Here is a 17,805-nt window from a genome sequence, read left to right as displayed (position 1 = left end):
AAATCTCATCTACTTCTGTCACAACAAAGTATTAGCTCATTAAGATTTGTTAAGTGGTGTCAAATGTGGCTAATAATTGGCCCAGAGTTTTAATGTCTGGCATCACGATAGGTTTCTACCCTACGGTAGAACAATCCACTGTAACTATGCATTTGTGCTTGCCATGCGCTGAAAGCTGGTGTGCTTCAATGAAAACTCAGAATTACCCTTGCGCTGGCTGAGGGCTGTGTGCACGTGGATGGTTAATGTGGGCATGGCTAGGGCACTGATGCCTCTACTCAATTTGAGGTTTGTAGGGATCAGTGAGTCTGGTGCAGATTTCTTTTCCAGCATGATACTCTGCTCAGAGGTACTAGGCTGAGAGTATTGTAGTAACTTAAGAATTGTAAGTTACAATGTTTGATTTTTGTTTTTTTTAAATGCCTCTTAATTTGAATCCTTTGTCTTACAGGGATGATGAAGGAAACTTCTATGACTTCTCATCTCTGACACGGCATAGAGAGAACTGGGAGGCAATAGCTCTATCTACTTCTTCACAGAAATACTATATTAATGTCTGCAAGCCCTTAGTACCATATGGTGCTGCACGTAAGAGCAAAATAAAATATATTCTCACTGTAGTTAGGGGAGGCAAGTAATAACGTTCTATTGTTCAGAGTGAAAAAATCACAAAGCAAAGTGTGTAGAGACAGTGGTGTAATTTCAGCACTAGAGGGAAGGGTGGATTATGGGCCTGATTTCCATCTGCTTGACTAATGAGATTCACTAGCAATTCTTATCTTCTCTTGATAACTTCAGTACTGTAGCTCTTCCATCCTTATCCAAAGTCTGCTATAGCTCTTAAAGATTATTTTAACCTTTTGGTGCAAGATGTTAACTTCAGAATTTTCTCTATGGCATCTTAACAACTGACTCTACATTTTGTCCAGTGGAAGACCAGGTAACAGACTCTGGCCTTCCACTCCGTGTAGCAGTCTGCTTCCCCCGTAGCTGCTGCCACCGCTTTCTGCATGAGCTTGAGCGAAGTGAGGCAGTTGCTGCTACTTGTGATTTTGGGGGGAGAAGAAACCCCACCCCAATGAGTATGGTTGGGACAGTGGCTTGGAGATAGATCAGCCACTACATACCTGAAAGTAGAGCAGTGGAGTTTTAGTCCAAGGAAGTAAGCCTGAACAACGTTAGGAGTAATAATGCTGTTTTTGTTCATCTGCATAGGTTCCTGTCCTTCTGATGCTGCTGCCTCCCTCATGGAGGGTACAAAATGTACAAGTCTCGGGGAAGTGGCTGATGGTCCCTGGTGGGAAAATGGCATTTCTATTCTGAAATACATTAATGGGGAGCAGTGTCCAGATAAAATTCGCAAGAAAACAACAATATTGCGCCTCAAGTGTGATGAAAGCAAAATTGTAAGTAGGCCCCTTCTGGTGGGGTTCTATGTTTTCATGAGTCATTCATACCACTGTATGTGTATGGGAAATGGTGGGCAGTTCTTATCCGTTCCCTTTTTATCTGTAGTTGGATGGGAGCCAGCCTTGTAAGCAGGTTTGTGAGTATTTGAACTTCAAATGCTGAGCAATTTTTAAGAGATCTTTTTGTACACTCTGCTAGCACAAATTTTATCATCTATAATAGCTTCAGATTGCCTGTTTGTGTCTTGAAGATGATGTAGGTTGGGAAGTGTTTCAGGTAGTAAATAATACTATCTATGTAGTTCCTAACTCTTGCACACCTGTATGCCTTGCCGTTAAGTACTCTTCCCTTTGGTGAGATGTCTTACCCTCACTTTTTGCGTTTTCTGTTGCCCAGCTAGGCTGCCTTTAGCTCTCCTCTCATCAATTCTTTTGTTCCTGATAATGGTTCTGTACTGTTGTCTATTTGAAATACTCACAGTTAAATACTCTGTCCCATGGATAATTCATTGGACTGTTAATTCATTGGTCTGTTAAGTCCTAGGACTGGCATTCAAATTGAGCTCAGCTGCAGGCTTCAGGGGTAATTCCATGGCGTGAAATCTTAGACACATCTCTAAAGAGTGATAGTCTTTCTCCACTGTTCCTTGTTTAGGAATCGAAGCCAGAACTTATAATGGCCATTGAGGATTGTGAATATACCTTCTTATGGTTCACCGCTGCTGCATGTCCTCTTAAAAGCAATGTGCAAAATGACTGTCGGGTAACCAATCCTGCAACAGGTGAGGAGGTGGCCTCAGGATTTTGTATCTGGAAGAAGCCTCTGGAAACAGCACTACTGTGTTTGTGTTCTTGAGGGACTTTATTAGAAAAGGGCAGTGTTGACACGTACTCTGGAGAGTGACCAACAAGCTTATTGGTGGGTAGAAATATCTTGTAAGGTGCTGCAATATCACTTGGAACAAATAGTCTATAGTTCTGAAACTAGTTTTGCCTCCGTTAATATGAATTAGTAACTGTTTGCCTTTCTAAGCTAGCAGGCAAGTAGAAGCTGCTTGGCCTTCCTACTAAGTTACTGAAAGCTTTTAAAGAAAGAAATGTCTTGATTTTGAATCTCAAAAAAGATTAAATTATTCCCTGATCTGCCTACAGGTCACCTCTTTGATTTGACATCACTAAAGCGAGAGTCTGGTTATACCATCAAAGATTCGCACAACAGAAAAATTCAGTTGAATGTTTGTGCTGACGCTAAAAGTTCATGTGCTAATGGAGCTGGTAAGAATCTTATCCCCTCTGATACTATAATCACTGACTGACTGTGTAGGGTACCCAAAGCAAGTATTTATGCTGAAGTTACAGTAAAATGAGAGGGGCACGAAGGAATGAAGAGAGCAGCTCTGTGGCTGAATTGGTCATGAAAAGATCCTGAAACTGTTCTAGAGAATGAAGCAATGTATTCCTATCAAACTCCATTTCTAAACTTAGGTGGGCTCACTGCCAGTCCAACCCCTTTAGGTCTGAATGGGTAGATACTATTTTGGACATAAGGGCAGGAGTGTAGACACTTCTACTGCACCTTTTGACCGTTGTGAAAAGGAAGACGTTAGGAGATTCCAGCTAGTGAGCTGAGCACAAGAATTGCTTTGTGCTGATGTACTGCTGTATTGCATCTGCACTGAGCCTTGTGTCTGTACTTCAAACCCTTGCCAATCTTCTTTCTGGTTTTCTGTTCTGTTTTGGATGCTTCTGAAACATCAGTAGAAATCAACTTCTATTTCAAGCTGCTTAGTAGCAGGTTGAATTGCTAACTGTTCTGTCAAACTGAATATTATCTTAAATGCTAATGCATGAGTAGCATTTTAAATGCTAAAATAGGAGTATCACTTGTGAATTGGTTGATTTGGTTTTTAAGAGGCATCTTAATAAAATTTTATCTGGCTGTTATTTTGTGCTAATCTCTTGGCTTTCAGAGAAGTGATAACCAGACACTGTGCTCTGTGGTTGCTTAAATGTGTATAAATGCAGTACTTCCTGCTGGTTAATGAAGTATTAAAGACAATGTTTGGTCTTTGTTTCAGTGCAGTTCATCTCAGATTAATGGTAACCTCTGGATGGTGTGAAACAGCCTACCTTTCGTAGGAAAATTAGTCATGCTAAAACCTTAAGTTTCCTGCTGTTCATGTTGTAAGGTGCAATTTTGAAGGACAGTTGCATCAGATCTGTTTTGTTTATTTTTCTTTTTTCCTTTAGCTGTCTGCATCACTGGTGGTCCAAAACCAATTAATGCTGGAAAACAGAGTAAAACTTTAACTTATGAAGATCAAGTGTTAAAGCTTGTCTATAAAGATGGAGATCCTTGCCCTGCAGACCCTGAACTGAAGCACAAAAGCTATTTTAGCTTTGTGTGCAAGTCTGATGTCGGCGATGACAGCCAGCCTGTTTTTCTGTCTTTTGATGAGCAGACGTGCACTAGTTACTTCTCTTGGCATACTTCCTTGGCTTGTGAGGAAGAGGTAAGAATTACTTTTATGGCAAACACTTGTGGGACTGAATTTCTGGGTGATTAAGCTAATAGCAGTATATGTTTTTAAATCCTTGAGGGAAAGGTCTCTTTCTGTAGCACAGAACCCAAGTTCATACAGAAGTTCTCAAATACTTAGTGACTTTTCCAGCAGGGTTGAAGAATATTTGGCAAACTTCTGGACTGCATGCATGGTGAACCAAGTTAAAATTTTAACACTTCAGAATAACCCCGCTGTGGAACCTACTTAGCTGCTTTTCTGTACAGCTCAAATGGAAGCTACAGGGCATCTTCTTGGCAACTGATGGTTAAAGATCCACCAATGTAACAGGCCAATAGAGCTTAGGCTGAGTTGAGGGTGAGGATGGATAGCATCTCTGTGCATGGAGGTAGTCTTTGTTTCTGAGCAAGTGACTAGAGGCCAGGCAAGTGTATGATCAGTTTGCTTAGTGCAAAAATTGGTAAACCTCAATAGCATGAATTTAGGGTCTGCCTCTGCTGTATAACACATGCTGTAATAATGTGATTTGGTCAGCTGTGGATGAATTGGTGTTCCAGATAATACTTGGAGCTAGTCTTACTTCAGTTAATTTTAGCTAGTTAAATTGTTACCGGTAATGGATGCACTGAGTAAAAAATAAGCAATAAGAATAGAAAGCTAAATGAGCTGTAAGGTGAATTCAGATTTTTTTTTTCTTAACACCTGAAATGTTATCTTTTGTTAATCTGCCTAATCATTCTTTTTGTTGCCTTGATTACTTCTATTGTGACCGTCATTCTCTGTGACAAGTTGGGTTTTTTCTCCTTATCGCTGTCTCAATACTACCACAGTTCTTGCTTCAGTTTAGGAAAAGCATTTTCCAGCTTTCCTTTTCCTGGTAAGAACTGTCATGTCTCCCCTCCTTCTTTTGTAAGAGTTGTGCTACACATGGTTCTAGTTTCTTCTTCAGTAGTATGTACCATGCTGCAGTAAAATCAGCAGTGCCTAAAAACATTGTGTTTCCTAGCCTGTTCGTTCTGTTCAGTGATCATTTGTGCATTTCTGATCACTTTTCACAGTGCATCCACAGTGACCGTAGCTATTTCAGGTGATGGCTAGGTAGGAATGATGAATATTTATCCTGAAATTAAACAGTGATTTTGTTATTTGCTCCTTATCTAATATCTAAACAAGAATAGGATTCCCAGGTTCCACATAGGCTGTCAGTAAGCTTAGGCACTTTTAAGAATGTGAGAAATAAGTTCTGAGGAAATCCAGTGCTCAAGACATCAGCTTGCAATACAATAACTACATTGTTATAACCAAGCTTGTTTACTGGAGGTGGTCCAGTGGTGTGTGGGAGATGCGGAGAGGAAGAAACTGTAGGATCTACTGATCTTAGGAAGACATAGTTGACTGTATGTTGGAGTATGCGTGCCAGAGCTTTACGTCTTAGTATTGTTCTGATAAGGACTCCATTCCATAGGAATGTTTAAACAATTGAGGTTTTTCGTATACATCTTGTAGGAGCTTAGTATCTGTAGACAAATCAAATTTGTAACAAATGCTGCTTTACACAATCAAGTCTGAAACGTTATATGCAGTCACACTTCTGGTCCTCTGAAGGACAGGGTGTTTGTCACTAAATCAAAGCAAGTAATAATAAGAGCAATAAAACACGCTTTGTTGTAGGTGAAGTGCTCAGTATTGAATGGCAGTTCCATTATTGACCTGTCTCCTCTGATCCATCGCACTGGGTATTACGAGGCATTTGTGGATGAAGATACAACGGATGTTTCTCCAGACTTCTACATCAACATTTGTGAGCCTCTCAATCCTATCAAGGATGTTGGTTGCCCACCTGGAGCAGCTGTTTGCATGGTTCCTGTTAATGAAGCACCAATAGTAAGTACTGCGCCTGGAATCACTGAAACATGCATTCTCCTGCTAGTTTAAAACAGTATCCCAGCACAGACACCTGATCTGAACCAGAGATTTGACAATGGGTTAACGAAATGGAATACAAAATCAAAATCTACCCTGCAAAATTACCTTTCGTTGCTTTTTGCTATGAAGTATATTCCTATCCTGAACCCTAGGGTTTTTTTGGGTGCTAGAAGGTTCCATACAGTGACAAATATGAAAAATTACTACAGATAATTTTTGTCATGTAGTGCTGTGTGCCAAATATGGAGACTGGGAAGCAGAATGGCTCTTAGTTTGCCATTCTGTGGCACAGGAAAGGCGTGATTGATCCCATGATAGCCTGTTACAATACGAAGCAGGATATGTCCTGGCATGCTCTACAATGAATTTAGTAGTTCCATGTAAAAACTTGACAGCTGCATGAATAGCAAGCCTGTAGCAGAATATTGGTTAACTTGTCTGTGTTATTACTTTGAGAGATGGAGGCTCTTTACCTTTTGAGACCATCTTTATGAGCTGTAGGAGATACACAAAATAAAAAGTTGAGATTGTCTTCCATGAACTTCGACGTTGATCTAGGTACCTTACTTCATTGCTAATACTACACTATTTTTAAGTGATATGTTGGTATTTTGGCACAGTGATTTAAAGAAAAATCTACCTGTAAGATGCAGAACCTCCTTAGCTTTTGTCAAGCTTAATGGAAGATGTTTTAAGTTGTTCAACTTGCATTTTGTTAGGATTGAAATGGAAAAATTGTTTGAGTATAGAATGCAGTTTTCAAAAGAGCTTCCATATAAACCAGACAGAGGAATCTGAATTGATCTGAATCTCTGGGCTGATCTGAAATCTAGGTATGTCCTATGTCTCAATACATATTTTTGCTTGTGTAGGATATTGGTCGTATTACTGAACCTCCCAAGTTAAATGAGGCAGTGAATGAAGTTTACATCACTTACAACAGCACTACTCCTTGTCGGATAAACAACAAATTGAACTATACTTCTCTTATTGTATTTCACTGCAGCCAAGGAACTAGTCTGGTAAGGCATCTATTAAACTTACATTGATATTGGAGTGCAGTGGGAAATAGGTAGTAACCAACGTTAGCTTTGTTTAAAATTAAACCAAGGATTTCTTTCTAGCATGTAAGGATGGAAGTGTTTAAACAACTTAGTATTTGTATTCTTAACTACTTGAATACGTAGCACTTAAATACTTAGTATTTGTGTTCCTCACCAGGCAAAATTTCATAGAGTGCATGAACTTTAGGCTTGAGAGTAGCAGGTTCTGATGGTTTCAAGGATCAGATTCCACTAAAGTAATGTCGCGATAACTTATTTCTGGCATTAAACTTAATGCTGTATTGCACGTTGTCTAGGTCCAAAAACTTGTACTTGTACCACAAGCTAACACAAGAACCAGTGTAACTGTTCGTAAAGCTAGTACTGGGAAATATTTCTGCTATGTTGTAACCCTTTCCATAATCATACAAGGCTTTAAAAATTTGCTTTCAGATACTTAGGTTTTTATTTTCTGTTGATACCTGAATACTAAAATGAAGTTGCATGGTGTGTGAATCTAAAACCTCTTGAAATTTTTGAATGCTTTAGCAAACTGTAGAGAAGCACTTGAATATGTGTGACAAACTAGAGCCTGTTGAAAATACTCAGGGGAACCATTTTCCATCAACTTGGGGCATAAGCTGAAACTCTAGACAGCTCTAAATATTATACAGGCCATACTAATTTTTTTCAAAATATGACAAAGGCAACGGCATTCTTTCTAAACCTTAACTCAGTGAACTTTCTTAATGTTTTCTACCATGGAGAAACTCAACTCTCTCACAGTTCTGTTGCTGCTTGCAACTGAGTTAAACATCAAAATCTTGACCCTAATTAATAAGAAAGTTTGTGTACTTACTGCTTTGATAGCTTTCTGGAGCTAGGTAGAAAGTACTTGTAGCTTTTTTTTTGGTACTGGTTGTAATATGAAGGCATGGTGTTCGTCCTAGTCAGTAAAGCCTAGCCTTGGTAATAACTGAGGTAACTTGGTGGTGGTGGTGGTAGTAGTCCAGAAAGAACAAAAAACTCCAAAAATTAAACCTAATGTATCTTGCTGTTGTCTTTGGTAACAGGGTAAGCCAAAGATGATAAGGAAACTTGACTGCAGTTTTGTGTTTGAGTGGGAAACCCCAGTTGTGTGTCCTGATAAAGTTAAAACTTTAGGCTGCTCTGTGACTGATGAACAGCTACACTATACTTTTAACCTGACCAGCCTTTCTGGAAGATCATTTGAGGTAATGCCTTTTGGTGGTGTGATTTTTTTTTTTTTTTTTTTTCCCCCCCCCCCCCCGTCTTTTTTGGTAATTGCCCCTTGCTATCAACATTTTAAAACTGAAGCGGAGGAAACTGAAGCTTGTCTGGCCTCTGACAGGGGGAGTAGTAATAGAGGGAAAACACTGGGGTTTTAATGTTTTTGAGAGGGAAATTCATGGATATACTGATAGGGAAAGGAAGGAGAAATCTTCACCCGTGGCAGAATCCTGAATGTGAAGACAAGTCTGCTGAACAGACTGCGTCCTTGGCCCTGTTGGGTGTATTTTGTCTGCAGTTTTGCCATATTAAGGAAGGCCAGACTTGCAATTAGTTACTTTCTTTTTCTCCTGCATTATGCAAGTACTGCATGAGACTTGGTTTATAAAGCACTTGGCTGGTTCTTTGTAAGCATTGAGTGTAGGCTCTGAGGCAGCCTTGTTGTGATGGTTCTGGATGTCCACACAGGTATTTTCTGGATCCAACAGTTACCACATTGGTGTGTGCAGCAAGGCAGCAGACTTGCCTCAGGGAAAATGTAAAGATGGGGCAGTGTGTCTGACATCTGAAAGTGGTGCAGCATCTTTTGGAGACATAAAGGAAATGAAAATGGACTATAGCCACCAGGATGAGACTGTCATCTTGCAGTATACAGGTGGTGATCGGTGCCCTCCAGGTAAGACTGAAGCAGATCTCCTCTTTATGTAAGACCTTGTCAGTTTTACCTTTAAAGTATGAGGTTTTGTTGTGATAGGAGGGAAGCAACATATGGATTTTACATATGTTAATAGAAACTTGTAGTTCTGTTAAATCACAGGCACTGTGCTAATCTGCAACATCAACGTGTATCTCCTAGAGGATAGAGTGCAACTCTTCTGTAGGGATGATGGTAGCTAATTGTACACTAGGTTGTCCTAGGTTTCTGATTGGGTTTAGACTCAATGTTTCAGTGTTCCTGTTGTCTGCCTATGACTCTTCCTCAGTATTGAAGTACAGGCTTTGGGTATGGTCCTGAATATGGATATGCCTGCTATTCTACTGCATGTTATTAAGAGGATGTACTTTCCTTCTCAGTGACTGAAAAGGGAGAGCTTTGTGTGTTCCCCTTCAAGTACAAAGGGAAGACGTATGAGCAATGTATTACAGACGAAAAGAATAGGCCGTGGTGTGCTACAACTGGAGACTACCAAGGAGATGGAAAGTGGGGATTTTGTGGTAACGGTAAGAACTTCTTATACTTCATGTGCAAGGATCTGAGGTAACACAGGGCGTGAGCCATTTTCAGGCTGGCCCAAAGACCTCTGGTGCAGTAAAATGGAAGTAAAGGGATAGGAGTGGGCAAAACAAGGAGCCTGTGGAACAAACCTGACTTTACTTGAGTGAGCGATTAAAATACTTTTGAAATAAAAAGTTCATGCCTTTACATAGTGAGTGGTTGAGTGGTTAAGTCGTAAGTGATGACTTTGCTTTGATGGAGATCAGTTGTTTTGCAAGGAACACTACTGTCTAAAAAGCATGAAAACTAGGTAAAGCACTTATGCCTCTTTGCTGTTTGAAATGATACCTGATTAAAACTTTTGTTGATACTGCAAAATTGCTACACTAAAATCCATGGGTGTCTGAAAGCCTCTTGCGAAGTGTGTGGTGTTGTTTGTTTTTTGTTTTTTTTTTTTTTTTTTACAACCTTCCCCCTTATAGCAACTGCAAGAAGGGAATCTACCATTATCTTCACATGTGATGAAAATGCTGGTGTTGGGAGACCGTACCTTCTCAGTGAGACACTTGGCTGTGCTGTGACATTTGAATGGAAGACTCAGGCTGTTTGTCCTCCCAAAAAGATGGAGTGCAAGTTTGTCCAAAAACACAGAACTTATGATTTGAGAATGCTTTCTTCCCTGACAGGATCTTGGATATTTTTCCACAATGGGAACTCGTGAGTAATGAGCAACTCTAAGGGAGCAGCTTGCTAATCAATACAGTTGCAGTTGTAATGTGGCGTAGTACTTTGGTCCCTGTTCAGAGTCTGTTTAAATTGCTGACAGTGTCTTAAAAACTGTTGATGCTTAACACTGTATAGACAAAAAAGGAACCCATTTTATCTGAAGAGGATGAATAATTACTGTCTTCATCCTTACCCCTTCCCTCTGTTGGTAACCCTTTTAAAGGATGAATAAGTCTAAGCTCAAAGCTTTTAAAAGATTTTCTATTTAAACTGCTGTATCAACAAAATAATTTTGTAGTTTAAATGCAATTGTTTAAATTCTTGATTATGATGAACAAAAATCTTAATGACTTAATTATAATTTTTTGACTAAAGAGTGTAACTTCTTGTCTAAAGTTTAAGTAGGGTGCTTTTCCTTCCATTTCTCTAAGTAACAACTTAGAGGAAGATATGAATGGCAGGAAGTAATCAACCTCTCTAGCATTCCCCCTCCAGTTAGAAAATGGAAATGAACTGGTAAGGGTGAGAGCATCTAATTGTAAACTTATCATAAACTGTGGGGTTATAAAACTGTTTTATTTGCCACCTTGCTACTCATTCCTCTGTTTTAATAAAACTTAGCTGGTATAGCTCCAAAAAGATGCTAAATTTAGGGTAGTACTGTAACCTTTATAGCTGAAAAGAATTCTGGGCATTTCTTGACTTCGTTCCAATTTCTAGTTTTGACCTAGGTCAAACATAACCAGTGAACTAATCTGGTGAATGATCAATTTTTTGCACAGTCATTTACTTGAAAATGATGGTTAGAAATAATCCACTGAATCTTAGTACATGCTTTATTCTGTCAGCTAATTTGAGTATTTAATTTCTTTCAACATGGATAGCTTTCCAGGAGGATTCTGAAGTTTGTATCTCACTGTTTCAGTTCAGCCTAAATTAATTGTAAAGAAGTCTTGTCTACCCTGTTGTCTATAGGTACTATGTGAATCTCTGTCAGAGGGTACATGAGGGACCCACAGGCTGCCCTGAAAGAGCCAGTATTTGCAGGAAAAGCAATAATGGAGATGTTCAAGTTCTTGGACTTGTTCATACGCAGAAGCTGAATGTGACAGGTAGTTACTTTTATTCCTGTAGAGAGCTAGAAATCGTTAAATCTTACGACCTAGCTGTAGTGGTTCTTAAATTATGGTGAAGCCTTTATTTTGAAATATATTTACCAGTGAATCTTTTGTCTAAAAACAAAACCAGTAAATGCTACTACTCACTTAAAAGAAGGAGTGTTTAAGCCATGTGCAAACACTGAAGCAAATAAACGGTGTTGTTATTAAAGCTGTAAGAAATGAATTGACCATCTGAACATGAAGAACCACTTTTCTACAGTGAGGGTGACCAAGGAGGTTGTAGAGTGTCTCTTACTTTGGAGATATTCAAAAGCTGTCTGGACATGTTCCTGGGCAGCTGGCTCCAGGTGGCCCAGCTTGAGCAAGGGGTTTGGACCAGATGACCTCTGGAAGTTCCTTTCAACCTCAACCAGTCAGTTATTCTGTAACTGTGGGAAGGGGAATTTTTTTTTTTGTTCATCCTGTTTTGAAAGACTTGTTCTGTGTCCACTAACTTCTTCAATTAAAGCAGCTCGTGAAAGATGACTAATTAGCCTCACTCTTAAGAAAAGGAATAAAAAAATAAATCTCAACCTTACTGAAGTTTTCAGTTTAAAGAATATTTTTCAAATTGCTGCTGAGTTTGTGAAATTGAGGGAAATTTTCCATCCAGCTACAAAAACAGTGGAATGTATTACATGTGTCCATTGCTTAATTTAATTTATAAATGGATATCTTCATTTACTCTTATACTCTTATGTTTATGACATGTTAAATGTAAACATTTCTTATGGCCATACTGATTACCTGAACATGTGGTACAATGTAAATACAGAGGTCTGAGAAATGATTTTTAAAATCATCAGAATGAAGGCCCTCAGATTACTGAAGTGCTGTAAGTGATATATGGCCTGTGCAGGGGAGAAAAGTCCTAGAAATTAATCTAAAGTAATGAAGTCTGGAGAATGAGCAAAGGGGGTTTCTGACAGCTGCTTACAAAAACTTTGTGTGACCATTTTTCTCTTCTAGGTGATACAGTGTATATTAGTTATTCCAGTGGGCAGGAATGTAGGAAAAACAAGAAAGTAACAACAATTATAGAACTGAAGTGTGCAAAAACAGTTGGCATGCCCATGCTGCAGAGGTGAGTAACAAATTAACATACCACTGATCTTCATGGCTTATTCCTTTGTACCTCTATAGTAAACTGTAAGTCTCAGGACAGTGACTGTCTGTTTTGTTGTACAGTCCCTAAAATAATCCTTGGCCTGTACTTTTATGACATGAATCTTAGAGTTACTACACCTGTTCACTTCCATAAGCAGTTATATTCTGTATCATCTTAAAATTTCTGGGCAAAAATGTAGGCATTCTACTTCCAAATTAGATCTGACAATGGCTGGGATGCTGTTGTTTTTGAGGTCAGCTTTACTACAGCCACTCTTTGCTCAAAATCTGTTTAGTACAGAACACTTACTGTAGATAAACCATGTTTTAGTAGCTCAGTCACTTATTGTTGCCTCAATACAAATAAGTTAACTAGAAACTGCCTAAAATAAGGTGTATATGCATGATCACAAATACTAAGAAAGCTTGATGGCTTTTTGCCGAGTCTTGATTTGGTTAGCTCTATGTTGTTTGCAGAATTGGGAAACTGAGCGAGATGCTCTGGATGAGTCAAAGAACTAGGTAGCAAGATCTGACTAGCTTATACTCGTTGTCTTAAATAACGTGTAGCACGTTAAACCTTCCAAGAGCAGCCTGACAATGGTTGTTAGCTAAAATATTTCAATAAACCCCTCTGATACATTGTGTGGCTGCTGGAACTCTTGAAGTAGAAAGTTCAAGTGTAGCCAGGTCTTTTTAAGTCTTGGAACTGTGGAAAATTGCAGTGCAATTCTTCAAGTAGCTTTTTTTGATTGCTACTTGACTATTTTAGCTTATGCTCAGCACCATGCTTTGGCAGGACATTCTCACACATGGGTTAGCAGCTGTGTGTCTTCCCTTTGTCAAAGTACTAAACACTTGTTACTGTTTCCTGGAATCATCAGTTATGTCTGTTCGGTAGGATTGATGAAGAAAACTGTGCTTACTACATCACTTGGGACACACGTGCAGCTTGTGCTGTGAAGCAGCAGGAGGTGGAGGTGGTGAATGGAACAGTTATTAATCCTGCAACTGGGAAAAACTTCTCTTTAGGGGATGTTTATTACAAGTAAGTAAAAAAAAAAACCCAAACAACCACAAACAAAACAAAACACCTCAAAACAACAAAACCCCAGCAACAACCAAAAACCACAACACCTTAATCCTGTAGAAAACTGTACTGCAAAAAAGAGCTTGGTGTGAATATTCTGTGTTGCCTTAATGGTTATTAACTGTCAAGTGGAAATAGCACTGAATTCACCTTGTATGGATGGCTGACTTAAAGGATGGATAATAGTGCAGCTCACGTCTGGGCTTATAGCTGTGAGCATGTCCAGGTATACTCATGGCTAGTCTAAAGCCTGCACATAATCACCTTGATGTTAGATTTCTCTGTTGTGTATTGTTGCTTTCTTCCAAGGCATGTAGACATTAGTTCAGTGTCAGAGAACTTGATTTTTTAGATTTGTTTTGTTTCACCTAGAGTACTCCTTGGCTTTTTACATAGCACCTTTTTTCCTGCTCAGATGACCCATATGGAAGTAGGAAGCTGTACTTCAAAAGCCTTAGAAGTGAGGAAGGACAGCTCTGGAGGAATGGTGAAGCATGAATGAACCCAGGAGAGGCAGGGGAAGACCAGCAGTTACACTGACTGTACTACACATTGCACATAACTCTGTTCCAGACTCTCATACTAACTATGATATTTAATGTCAATGCTAGTGTTATGGAAGGCAACTCCCCGTACTAGTGTTATGGGAAGAATAAACTGCTGGAAGGGCACAAACCATTAGTGTGCATGACTGGAGTAACTGAGCAAAAGTGTTGTGCATAAACGTGCTGTGCAAACGTGGTGATAGCATTACAAGCATAGAGAAAAAGCAAAAGTCAAACAGGCCTGAATGAAGGAGGAGAGAAAGTCAGGACAATATTAAAAACTTGGTGTAATGTGCGATTAAAGATTAATTGTATTTGAGGAAGTTCAGCCTTTGAGCAGGTGGCTAGAACAAATAGCTGTGAATCTTAGAGCATTCGTGCTCTGACAGGCAATGTGAAAAAATACAATTGTAAATAGTACTTAAGTGACACAGCAGAACTAGTTACCTTTTAGAGAAGACAGCTAAGCTATGCTATTTATCATAGCTATAGAGCAATGTGTTTTTATTGTCAGCAGGCTAACTTGCGTATGGGCTGCTGAATCATGCTTTTTTGTCTCCATTTTATCTTAATCCTTTGGAGGTATTTACGTATTCATACACCCATTGAGGGCAGTGTAACTGGAAAAAATTGGGGTTTGTGCATTCTTAGGAAGATTATTTGTGCTAAAATATAATTCTCATTCCTAATGTTCAGGGAGGAGGTCTGTCCTGCATCTCTTCTGGTTGCTGAATCAGTCACTTCGGCTTGCTCTGGAATCAGCCAGTGGTAGCAGCTATCACTGTTGCCAGCCTTATGTCTCGGGAGTAACCTAAATCTGTGAGTTCAGACTTAAGAATGGACCTGCCCTCTGTTTCTTCAGGTTGTACACAGCTTCTGGGGACATACGGACAAATGGCGATAAATATGTATATGAAATTCAACTTTCTGGTATAAGAAACTCAAGTTTCCCAGAATGCTCTGGAGCGAACATCTGCCAGGTTAAAACTAATGAACGTCGTTTTCGGAGAATTGGTTCTGCCAGAAAAGCTAAATATTATGTGGAGGGTAAGTACTTGCTCACTAGCCAGAGTTGCTTAGATACTCTGTGTGAATTGTTTCATCAAAAAATGGTTCTTGTTTCACATCACTGGTGCTAATCCCTTTCTGTAAAGGTATCCAGAGTCTGTCTAGCAGAACTTAGATTGCTTTTTTCTTACTGTGTAAGCTCAGTTGCAAATACGGCCCTAATAGGGTTTGGGCTTGACACTTGTTGAAAGACTTTGGTAGAAATGATGCAAGATAGAAGACTTGGTCTCCTGTTTTTCTCTGTGCTTGTTCCGCATAAGCAGTGATTGCCTTTATCTAGCTGCTTTTTCTTGTGAAGAGCTTAACCCACTGTTCCATAGCAACTGATGGGGTCAGCTATATAAAAGTATGAGCTCACCTGTTGATACTGCAAGGTATAAGCTATTACTGCAGAATAAATATGTAACTTTGCAGGGTCTAGCGTTAATAGACTGTTCTCAAGGAAGTAGTAAGCTATAAGGTTTTCTTCTCATTGTAGATGATGACTTGGATGTCATATTTTCATCAGACTCCAGATGTGGTAAAGATACATCGAAGTTTGTGTCTTCAACCATTTTCTTCCACTGCAGTCCACAAGTAAAGGAAGGCATCCCTGAATTCCTTCATGAGACAGCAGATTGCCAGTATTTATTTACCTGGTACACGTCTGCTGTGTGTCCATTAATGTAAGTAGCTAACTACTTTCTGAAAGCAGCTGTTGTCAGCACTTCTTAGCTAAAGGCTTTTTCGTATTTGTTCATCACAATGGTTCTGAAAAAAGGAAAAGCTAAAAAAGCAGTACTTATGGATAGATGGAATTGGTGTTTATGTGTAATGTTTGGCACGTGACCACTAAATTAAAGCTTGCCAAGTTGATCTGGGCCTAAAACTGCTTGTTTACATGGAAAATGTAGAGGCACGGTGTAGAAGTAGGCTTTCACTATGTAAAACCTTACTGTAGCTGAGTGAACATGCTGTTTCATGTTACTGAGAGGAGTAACCAGTTTTTTGGTAAGTTTGTTGTCCTTGCCTGACTGTCTGGAAGAATTTAAAACCATGGCAAAGACTGGCCGTCCCTTCTGTCTGCCCACTTCTTTAGGCTGGAGTGAAAATTGTTACAGATCTTAGAGGAATAATGAGGTATTTCTGCAATTAATTATTAACTGCTTATTCTACAGATCAAAAAAGGAGTAATGAGGTGACAGTATTAAAAGCCAGGTGACTATCTAGGTGCTTACTGGCATTCTTGACATGTAGGCAGCCTCACTGCAAAGAATGGAGTGACTAGTTCTAGGCTTGTTCACTTTCTGGCTGCTAGCTTGAAAACACAGGGAAACTGTTTATTCTGGTTTAAACAGGCAATTGAGGGAATTTGGTCTGTGTAGTGCCATAGTCAGCTGGAAGGTAAATAAGCGTTGTAGCTTTTGCAGCTTGCTCAAGTGCAGGTTTGGTTCTAAAATAGCAGCTCTGTGTGGATAGCTGCTGATGTGTAAGCTCTAGAGTGCCTAATTATGCACTTCAGTCATGACTGTCATCGGTTCTATGCACGGCTTGAAAGCATACCAGAATGTAGGGACAATGCATACATTTCTATTTTTTTAAGTTATTTTTACGTAAAATAAAATCCCCCATACTCAGTTCTTTACAGCTGTAAGGTAGGAATGACAGGATGGTGTGGTGTTTATTTTGTTGAATCTGCTGTTCCTAGTCAAGTTTGATGCAACCAGTCAACAGATCTTACTCTTCCTTTTCTTCCTGATGTATGTTATTAGATCAACCAATGATCCAGGAAGCGACGAGCGCCAGACTGATCAGGAGGCCCAAGTACATAAAGGCCTCTCAAGGAGAAGTCAGGCTGTTGGTGCTGTGCTGAGTGTCCTCCTGGTTATCCTCACTGCATGCCTAATAATCCTGCTGTTCTACAAAAAAGAGAGAAGGTAAGAAATGATCGGGAGGCTTTAGAAGTTTCTTTAGTAGGACTTTGTTTCCTCAGTGAATGGGAGGTAGTAAACTGTAGAGTCTTAAGTTCTGTTTTTCAGTTAGCAGCATCAGTTGTCAAACCACCTGGTTTGTTCGTTTGTTTAATTCCCCATTACTGTCTGAAGGCCCATGTAAAGAGGGCTGGAGTACTGCATGACTGCTAATTTGGGAGGATTAAACAATGTGACAGTATTGTTGGTGTTTGATATCTCTCTCTTTTCGTGGTGTTGAGCTGGAACCATACAACAGCAGTGAGGAACAGGTGCAAGTCTCGCTGATTCTCTGCTTTCCAGACAGGTTTGGTTTTCACTTAGACACAGGGACCCAAGGTGTTTCAGAACAGTAATTCTGAGGCTGTGGTAAGGGGAAAGAAAGATGTACATGGTCATGGACTGAGTTTCATTGGCGGTTCGGGATCAAGAGTCACTGTGCAATAGCTTGCAGCTTGCTTGGTGAAATGCTTTATGTTGATGGTAGAAATCCAGTGAAGAGAAGTGAGGGCTAATAAGGGGGATGCAGTCTTCCTAATGTAGCATTCTTCCCTTTCTTTAGGGAAATCGTAATAAACAAAATAACGAACTGCTGCAGAAGAACATCTGGTGTCTCCTACAAATACACAAAGGTAATACAGTGGAAAAAATTGAAGGTTTTGTTTCTTGCCAAGTTTTCTTAATATGAAGCTTTAATTTCTTGATAAAGAACCCCCCTTAATTCTTAGTTCCTTCAGTGCATGGAAAGCATACTGTATGGCTTCAGGAAAGCCACATAGCTGAGATTTACATT

General features: G+C 39.5%; 1 protein-coding gene across 1 annotated transcript in view; it reads left to right on the top strand.

Moving 5' to 3' along the window:
* Nucleotides 1-17,805, top strand: part of IGF2R (insulin like growth factor 2 receptor) — a 60,908-nt gene that overhangs the window by 41,132 nt on the left and 1,971 nt on the right. The window contains exons 30-47 of the mRNA XM_056342556.1: nucleotides 452-588; nucleotides 1,216-1,406; nucleotides 2,065-2,191; nucleotides 2,562-2,684; nucleotides 3,660-3,922; nucleotides 5,603-5,815; nucleotides 6,730-6,879; nucleotides 7,974-8,135; nucleotides 8,620-8,827; nucleotides 9,226-9,372; nucleotides 9,850-10,084; nucleotides 11,069-11,205; nucleotides 12,223-12,337; nucleotides 13,262-13,408; nucleotides 14,858-15,042; nucleotides 15,542-15,728; nucleotides 16,815-16,979; nucleotides 17,575-17,644. Coding sequence (XP_056198531.1) covers nucleotides 452-588; nucleotides 1,216-1,406; nucleotides 2,065-2,191; nucleotides 2,562-2,684; nucleotides 3,660-3,922; nucleotides 5,603-5,815; nucleotides 6,730-6,879; nucleotides 7,974-8,135; nucleotides 8,620-8,827; nucleotides 9,226-9,372; nucleotides 9,850-10,084; nucleotides 11,069-11,205; nucleotides 12,223-12,337; nucleotides 13,262-13,408; nucleotides 14,858-15,042; nucleotides 15,542-15,728; nucleotides 16,815-16,979; nucleotides 17,575-17,644 — 2,962 coding nt within the window. The remainder of the gene's footprint in view (nucleotides 1-451; nucleotides 589-1,215; nucleotides 1,407-2,064; nucleotides 2,192-2,561; nucleotides 2,685-3,659; nucleotides 3,923-5,602; nucleotides 5,816-6,729; nucleotides 6,880-7,973; nucleotides 8,136-8,619; nucleotides 8,828-9,225; nucleotides 9,373-9,849; nucleotides 10,085-11,068; nucleotides 11,206-12,222; nucleotides 12,338-13,261; nucleotides 13,409-14,857; nucleotides 15,043-15,541; nucleotides 15,729-16,814; nucleotides 16,980-17,574; nucleotides 17,645-17,805) is intronic.

The sequence above is a fragment of the Falco biarmicus genome, chromosome 6, assembly GCF_023638135.1.
Source record: "Falco biarmicus isolate bFalBia1 chromosome 6, bFalBia1.pri, whole genome shotgun sequence".
Classification (NCBI taxonomy): domain Eukaryota; kingdom Metazoa; phylum Chordata; class Aves; order Falconiformes; family Falconidae; genus Falco; species Falco biarmicus.
Note: the sequence above shows the minus strand (reverse complement) of the source record. Positions and strands in the feature narration are given on the sequence as shown.